The sequence below is a fragment of the Hippoglossus stenolepis genome, chromosome 22, assembly GCF_022539355.2.
Source record: "Hippoglossus stenolepis isolate QCI-W04-F060 chromosome 22, HSTE1.2, whole genome shotgun sequence".
NCBI classification, from domain to species: Eukaryota; Metazoa; Chordata; class Actinopteri; order Pleuronectiformes; family Pleuronectidae; genus Hippoglossus; species Hippoglossus stenolepis.
Window position 1 is genome coordinate 14,698,841 of NC_061504.1, and position 8,849 is coordinate 14,707,689.

The following is an 8,849-nucleotide window of genomic DNA, read 5'->3' on the forward strand; positions in this document are numbered from 1 at the left end:
ACCAAAACAGCATGTGGCTCAGTGGAGCACAGATACTTTGTCGGTTTTATCTTTTTTTCCAACAAACAGGTTTGATCCAACACATTCACAACCAGATTTAAACAGTTAAAACAACTAATGTGTCCATTTAATCAAATTATTTTAAACCTGTAGACATTTTTAAATACTTGTTGTTGTGATACGTGTTTGTTGGACACAATTATCTCAAAACACACCACACAAAGGAAATGAAAACACAAAAGTGGAGTCGATTGCAGAAAATGCCAGAAATCAGATAAAAAGGTTGAAAGCTCTGGAAGTTGTGCAGTTTAATGTACAGTTGCATTCCAGTGTTAAAGTTCATACACGGCATCGTTTCCTGTTATTGGAAACAGCAAAGCTAATTATTTTCTGAAGCATGAAAATCTCTTTCTGGCTTTTTGCAAAACTTGTGGTTTTAAGTTAGTAGAATCAAGAATAGCTGTGTAACAGTACATAATGTTTACAGTTAGTACGCAGACTAAAATAAGCTTCAGATAATTACACACATCAGACTGATAATGACTTGTACACCTTCAGGCTGTTCCTCAGGAGGGGGTGAGGTCTCTCTGAACGGCTCTGAACAGCTGGAGCACCGCCTCCGTCCAGGCCTCCCTCTGCTGCGGGCTGCTGGATCCAGCCAGCGTCTGGGCGGCGTACACCAGGGTCAGCACCGTCCTCTCGAACTCCTGCCAGCTCAGACGCTGCCGGCGCCCGGCGAGCTCTGCTGTCAGACGCCGGATGTCGGAGAGCCTCTTGGGCAGGACGTCCTCGCAGATGACGTCCAGCTTCTCCACGCTCCTCAGGGAGGCCAGCTCCTCATCTGGGATCAGCATGGCGTTGTCTTCACCTTCTATCTGCATTCCAGCGAGCAGGATCTGGGGAGATACCACACATTTACATTCACAAACACAGAACGACTTTCTACAGACACTGATACCAAAGAACTGCGTCATCTACTTGACACCAGGATATTAATACATGCTTCACTGTCAGGAAGACGGAGTAAACACATATTTCACGTTTCTGCTAATGATTAGCACAAGTACGCAGTGTTTTCCTTCTCTTTGTCCAACAGCAGCTGTCAGCAGCTGGATGTTGAGAGAAAGATGGTCGAGCAAAACATGAGACTGGGAAGGTTTGTTTCTTTCTTGTGCTTTTTGAGAATGAAAAACGTTGAAGTCAAACTAAATGAGAGGAAGATAAGTTTCATTAGTTTCTAGAATTGAGTTTTTTTTAAAGTCAGTCATATGTGCAAATGTCATGAATTTACAATATCTCTAAAATGTTGACTTTATTCTGACGTTTCAACTTTTGTTTACATTTGGACTTTTTTTCTACATTTAAAACCGATATATGCCAAACAAAACAAAAAATATTCATGACATTTCAACTTCCTTCAACTATATTTTTGACATTTTGACTTGTTTTGACATTTCAACCTATTTAAAATTTTGACTTAATTCTCAATATGCTAAATTAAAAACTCCTGATCCGTCTTCTAGACATTCCGACTTTATGCAAATGCAAAACGGAAAAAATAGAAAATCTTCCTCTTCTGAAGAGTGTGGACCACACATGTGTGACTTGGAAACTTCACTACATATTCAAACGAGCTTCCTGCGAAGTGAGTCATTTCATTTCCCTGAAGCCACAGGATCTAAACCGACCTCAAAAAGCAGGTTGACGTCCTCCACCGAGCGCTGGAACGTGGGGTTGATCAGCGAGTACGCCTCGCGCCTTATTCTGTGCGCGGCCGGAAACAGAGCTGGAACACAGGGGAGAGGGAGGGAAATCAGATTAGAGCCACTGTGGCATGCGTGTGGGTGGGCCAGAGGTTGAGTCAACACAGATTCATTACTGCTCAAATATTATGCAGGCGGGAGACGACCCGGCTCCAGCTGAGCAGAGGGTAACTGGTCTTTGACCCGAGCCCAGCGGCAGATGCTCCCATATTTATTAGCGGTGGATCCAGAGGAGAGGTACCTGCGCTCACAGGTCAGGCAGGTGTATTGGACATGTTCACATTTTAAAGAGTAAGTCCAGATATATGTTACAGCCCAGAGGCCCCAAGATCTGAGGTTTCCACATAGAGCTGGACTCTGTGAATCTGTACAATCGTCTGATGGCTGGTGTTCCTATTAATTTGCAAATTAAGTTTAAAGTAAAAAATATGACACATGCATTGGATGAATTGTTCCTTTCTGCAGTGAACATGTTAACAAATCTTCACCTGTTTACACCGCCCCCTCGTTCAGAGTCGTGTTTCTCTCCACCTGATGAATGTCAGTTCGATACCCGCTCGGCTTTTAGCTGTGGGCTCCACCAACTCGTGATTTCTCACTGAAAACATCTGCCAGTGAACCCAACTCACAGACCTGAGGACTGAACTATCAGCTTCAACACAATCTGAACTCCGTCCTGTCAAATAAAAGCTTCAAGCCCCCAAAAAACTCTTATAAACAAAAAAACTAAACTAAAATTTAGTATAAAGAGTGTAAAAATGCTGCAAAGATAGTTATAGTTTCACACAAAATAACTCGATAAATACCCCAAATAAAGAATGTTTTGGATTTACTTTGCAATAAACACATTTATATTTTTAACTGCATAATGTTCCAACACTTAATTTGCAGGACTCTGCAGCACTTAAAGGACTTTTTATACCATTCACCTACTGAAAATGCTCCAAATGAATACTTAACGAAGAAGGACGTTTTGGAGGAAAAACCTAAAAGCTTTAACTTATCTTTTAGTTCTGTGGCTTGAAATGCAAAAGCATGATAAAAAGCTAAAATTCTCAGAATTCTTAATGAAATCAGACAGACTGGGTTCAAGGAGATGTTTATGAAACGAGCCTGGATCTAATAACACCAGTTACAGGGAGCAGATATTCCCACTTGCAATGGAAAATCTTTGGGGGTCAAAGGAAGGAGGGAAGAGAGGTCACGTTCACATTTCTAATTTAATACAGTTTCTAAATGTGTCTCAGTTTTCTTCCCAGACTCTTTAAACATGTGGATATTGTGAATCCTCTATTGTCGGAGACTCCGAGACCAATTTGTTGACTTAAAGAGAGAGAAGGGAAAAGTAAATTTGATTAGAGCAGAGAGAGGATTCTAATAATGGAAGTTAAAACTTCCTCTTGAGCTTCTCCAGAGATCTGGCTCCCCCTTTTTCAGCCGCTTCACTTTTTCCTGTTGCCATCCAGCACTCGGCTCACACACACACAGACACACACAGACACACACACACACACACACACATACACAGATCTTAATGAGGTATAGAGTATAAACACCGGGCCTGATCTGAATTCCACCGGCCCTACAGCGGCATCCTCTGCGAGCTGCCTTGCCAGTTCTGCAGTAATGATCAGCCCGGCTGCCCACGGCCTCGCAGGCCAGATACATTTAGCTTTATGGCGTTTGTGAGGCGAGCCAACGCCACATGCAACTGGCTGATCTCCCCGTGTACCTGCCTCCCGCTTGGGCGACTGCCAGTCTCCTGCTCTGGCTTCGCTCTCACGGCCCAGACACCGTTCAGGACGTAAAGACAATCTGTGGCTCGGAGTTCTGGTGCTTGAATATTACAGCCGGAACAATTGGGTGCATATGTGTCGTCCTCGTGAAACTTTCACCTCTTCAACCGTCCCCACCCAAGCAGGGCCGCAGCCAGGACTTCTGAGAAACAGGACAGGAGGGCAGGAGTCCAAAGTCCACCCCCCAAAAACCCACCCCCTTTAAATCATATGGAACATTTCACATTTGTTTCGAGATAAATTGGTTCTAACTCCTCCTAAACATCAGGAGAGCACAGTACAGTGCACCACAACTTGTTGGTGAGAATTTACGCCCCCTCGTTGAGTGAACGACTCCCGAATGGAACGACCGAGCACTCACATTAGTTACTGAGCAGAGGAGACGCTACATTATCAATGTAAACAGAACCCCACCCGGGGGAGCGTGCGCTCGTTAGAACGAGGAGGTGAAGAATGGAGGCGCAGCGGGGAGACGACAGCTCGGAGGCCGTGAACCCAGTGGTGATTTACAATTAAAATTAATAATCTGTGATTAACATAAAACTTTTCTACGACTCTCGTTTTTTTGGCCTTTAATGTGGATCAAAGTGTCTGTTTTTATGTTTCTAACAGCAGCTGCAGCAGTTTGGAATACAGGGTTATTGCAGGTGAACGCTCATGTGGTTGGCGGAGGATCGGTGGAGACTCAGAAAACACCGGTTTGGAAACGAATCAGTTGAGTCTTGCACATTTGTAAAAGCAGGTAGCAGAAGACTTAAATGGCTTAGGGGCAAAATGGTTGAGCGGAAAGCAAAGAGACGGGAAACGCTGAAGCTGAGCTGCACCGCAGACGATCTGGCAGGAGAGCGAAGGAAAAGGGGAAGCTATAAATAGCGAGGAGCTGATGGAGGCATCGGGAGCAGGTGCACAGGTAGGCGTGGAGGTCAGGTGATGAGAAGCTGAGGACAGCGAGGAAGAAAATCATCAGCCTCTGGAAGGACATGAAAATTAGTGGGTGGGTCTGAAATCCCCACAAACCCTCACTGGCTCCCTCCATGATGAGCAGTAAGTAGAGACTTGAACCGGTGAATCATTGTCATCTCGTGTCATCGCTGACGGGTGCAGAGTTGCACGGCTGTAATCTTTTACTGTATCTGTAAAACGTAGCACTTTGCATTTCGAGTGCATAATAGTGCACAAACCATAGGTGGTGGTTTTGTGCGAGTTTCACCTTCAGAAGTCAGAGACACAGATTAATGTCTCTCTCTTGTTCTCTGAGCTCAAGCAAACTTGTCGTAAAGCGAATGTGAAGATGGACGACATGTTTCCACAGAAGTGAAGCTAAATTAAACTGTCAATCGTGACGTTTCACATTTCACAAATTAAAACCAAACCCTATAAAAGAGAACGAAAAATGTATTTGACATGTACTAAAACTTTTTAGTTTGGTCCATGCATGTCCCATCTGCTAACATGGAGGCAGCGGAGTAAATGAGTTATACTCCAGCCAGCCACCAGGGGGCAATCCAACTAATTTGGCTTAATATTGTGGGACGGGGGATGAAAAGTTGTCCAAAGAGCCTCTGAACAAACAGGAAGCTCATCGATAAATGCCAGTGAGTCTCTTCCACTGGCGGCTCCACCGTTACAGAACCACCGCCACGTTTTGGTCCTTTTCCACCTGACTTGCTTCCTTCATGTTCATGTTTTCTTCTTGCATGTTTATGTGATGTGCAGCCTGGCCGTTCTGTTTTTCTGGTCGTGAATCCTTCTCTTGGTCGTTGACCAGGGAACATGCGCGTCCTGGAATGCAACCTCGACTTGCTGTGGAGTCATAAAAGGGTTTTTCTTCTTCCCGACGTCCATTCATCCACAAGCTTTGTTCTCCTCAGTCGACCGGCTCGTTCCACATTTTCCCGTAAACACCTGCTTTTTTAAAATTCTTCGCCAAGCAGATGATGTTTTCACTCACTTTGTTCGTTTGTCAGCAGGATTATGTAAGAAAAAACGACTAAAGGCTCATTTAAGCTGCTTTTACAGAGATAAGTCCATTTAAAACAGATGTAACTGTCAGCGCCCACGTACTTGTGAAGCAAAATAACAACACAAGAGGGCAGCGAAGAGTTCTGACGACAAACATGGCGACGGAGGAGGTCGTCAAAACGATGGTCCAACTTTCCAACTCGCAAAGTCTCTCCTCAAAAAGTTCCACCGTTACTTCCACGTTAACATCTCTCTTCAACCATTGGCTGCACTGCCCCCCCCCCACGATTTACGGTGGTGGTACGGCACATGTGAGCTCTCTAGTTGAAACAACACATCTGCTCGAGACACTTTTAGCAGCCAAGTGTCCAATTACTCACAAACATTACGCTAATTGATATTTTTTGTCTATTTTTACATCAGTTGAATATTTAACGTAGATGTCCTTCTTCACAACACGTCAGCTTTCCCCAGCTGCTCGCTTGGCGCCCACTCGTCCATCTTGCCTCCCCTCCCTCCGCCAATCCTCCCAACAATCAGCGCAGGCTTCCCCCGGTGTCATTATGCACAGGCAGGGAACATGTAATCTCCCGCTAACGGCTTGCGAGGAGATGAGGGAACAACAAAGATTCATTAATTAGGAGGGGTAACTCCTGGCTGGAGGGATGTCTTCATGAGAGAGATACAGAGAGAGAGAGAGAGGGAGTGTGTGAAGGAGAGGGGGGGGGGGACAAACAAACAACAACAAAATGGACGTTTAAAAAGCCGCAGTGGCTCCCATCTTCTGCTAAGTATTTCAAATGATCGTTACAATCCAAACAAACAATGTTATTATAGAGAGTCAGACACAAAATCCACTATTTACAATGTAAACACAGACGTCACCATCGATCCTCCCGCCGTGAGCCCAATCTGCGAGAGGCTAAACTGAGAGAAAACATATTTAACATTCTCAGGGCTGAGGTCTGACTCTGTGGATTCTGAAATACTGGAGACACGGGATCATCGAGCTTAAAGTGAACTTTACCACCAGTGTGAAGGAGCAAGGAGCTTTATGAAAAGTTTTTGACAGGGTTTTAATATAGAAATGTTAAAAGTCCATCTCCCCAAACAAACAACTAATCCTAGTGGTGCATTTAGCAGCTGAGGAGGTATTTCCCTCAGGAGCTGGTGGAGACCAAAGCAGAGACATTAGGGACATGAACACTGGACTTAAATTCATCAGGTGTCCAGAAAACAAGACTCCATTAAGATGCTAGTGTTGCTTTGAGTCTGGATTTAAGGTAAAAATACACAAGTGTTGTATTTACACTGCTCCAAAGTGAAGTAAATACAACAACAAAGATCCTGACTCTTAGAAAACAGGTTTGTTGTCAAACTATGGGACAAACACGTATTTTTTAATTGAATAATGACATAAAAGTACACACAATAACAGTCTCTAACTCTGTCAGTGGCCCTGCTCCTGAAGCATCCTGTGTCTTTTCCAAAGAATTGAAGCTATGTGAGTGCTGAGAAAGGAATTTCCTCAGTGAGTGGATCCAGTAACATCAGGCCAGTCACTCTTCACTGGAAAATGATCTGTTGACGTCCGTCATGTGGCGACGCCTCTAAAATCTCTGCGATAAACACGTTCTTTCACAGAAGCAAAGATGTGCGACAAAAATAAACCATCACACTTGCTTTATTTTCCACTTTCTAACAAGTCTAATAGTCTTTTTAAATGAGGATTTAAACACATTGTGATATTTGAGGATGTTGACACGCGGCCTGTGAAGGTAAACAGAGACTTGATGTCCTCGTGGAGCAGACGAGGGCGCCTACCTCTCCTGTGGTGCTGAGTGGCTGCCAGGTAGACGGACAGGTAAACGACGGCGAGCGGCGCCCACCACTGCGTCATGTTGACGATCCTCACGCCGGGGTCACGGCTCGGCACACGCTCCCCTCCCGTCGGCCTCCGACTCCCTCAAGGGAAACAGTCACAGGCGTAAGTGAGCATCGCCGAGGTGGACGAAAACAGCCCGACTGCTGCGTTTCGACATCTCACATCATCCTTCATTCACTATGTTCATTTTTACTGTTCCCTCCTCCCTCCATCCCCTCTTGCCCTCCCTATTTTTATTATTATTCTCTCTCTCTCTCTCTATGTGTGTGTGTGTTCTCCTCTCAGGCCAAGCAGTCTGGGCTCTCATCTGGAAATCATCAGGATTTGGGAAGTGTCTGCCCTCTTGGCTGCACTTTCCTCACAGCTACTGGTCTGTTCAGTTTACTGAGTGACTCCCGATACGACCGACTGGATAACGAGGTTTCTGAAGCGCCAGAACCAAACCAGCGCTGGATGGTCTCCTCTCGCTTGATTACGCCTCCGCATGGCTTTAAAGATTATCTACCACTCCGGTTAGAGGCAGAATTGATACGGATTGTCCTGAATGTTGCTGATGAAAATGGATTTTATCAGTTTCCACAAAACTGGGCGACGAAAAAACGCATTTCAGTGCTTTGGACACTAGGGGGCGGAGTCCTTGGAAACAAGGTGTCAATACTGGATCCACCCGTTTATACGGAAAATGTAATTTTGGGTCACATTCTCAGAGTTGATTTTCTACTATTGAATACTTATTCTACATTTCAGAGGATAGACGGAAAACATTTAACTTTTGGCCATTAACAGAATTAAGTGTTGAGGATTTTGTTCCTTCGCAGCCTAGAAGAAACTAATACATAAAGTATAAAGAAAAGAAGGGATTCCATTCATCTTGGACCCACAGTTAATGTTTTCTTTTTAAAAACACAATCGCCAATAAACCTTTTATAATAATTTGAGCTCTGTTTTATTTAACAAACATTTACTCTGGAGAAATGTGCATATTATCGTTTTTGTGGCTTTGCAGAATCGTCCAAGGTCAACTCTCTGTCAGGAGTTTAGACGTTTCGGCTGCAGGTCACCGGGTCATGACCTCAGTGTTTGGTCAATCCCGGCTCCAGCCCCAGATATTTGTTTGGCTAATAAATTCACCATCTGCCTTTATTTTGTCCTTTTCAGAAAACGTTGGCAAATCTGAATTTAGTGAAATACCTGAAGCTGTGGCCAAACCCAGAAAAATAAGTTGTGCTTTTCCTCCACTTAAATCATTAAAGATGGCAATCACATCTTCCTCTGTCCTCAGCCGACCTCGTTCTTTCTTCATTTTGACATTGTCCTTGCAGTTGTGCTCTTAAATTCCAGGTTAATTAACGAAGCATAAACAAAGCCCTGACTTCAGAGGCTTGTTTGATTGCAGGTGGCGTGCACGTGCCTGGCGATGGCGAAAAACCCAGACGCAGGCGA

At 44.5% G+C, this 8,849-nt stretch overlaps 1 protein-coding gene across 1 annotated transcript; it reads right to left on the reverse strand.

Annotated features, from left to right (window-relative positions):
* Positions 1–277: 277 nt before the first annotated feature.
* On the reverse strand, positions 278–7,872 carry LOC118101581 (protein FAM180A). The gene is made up of 3 exons (XM_035147490.2): positions 7,346–7,872; positions 1,689–1,786; positions 278–896 (listed from the first exon to the last, which is right to left on the reverse strand). Exons 1-3 carry the CDS (start codon positions 7,419–7,421, stop codon positions 567–569), a joined length of 504 nt encoding a protein of 167 aa, XP_035003381.1. The 5' UTR covers positions 7,422–7,872; the 3' UTR covers positions 278–566.
* Between the last annotated feature and the right edge of the window lie 977 nt (positions 7,873–8,849).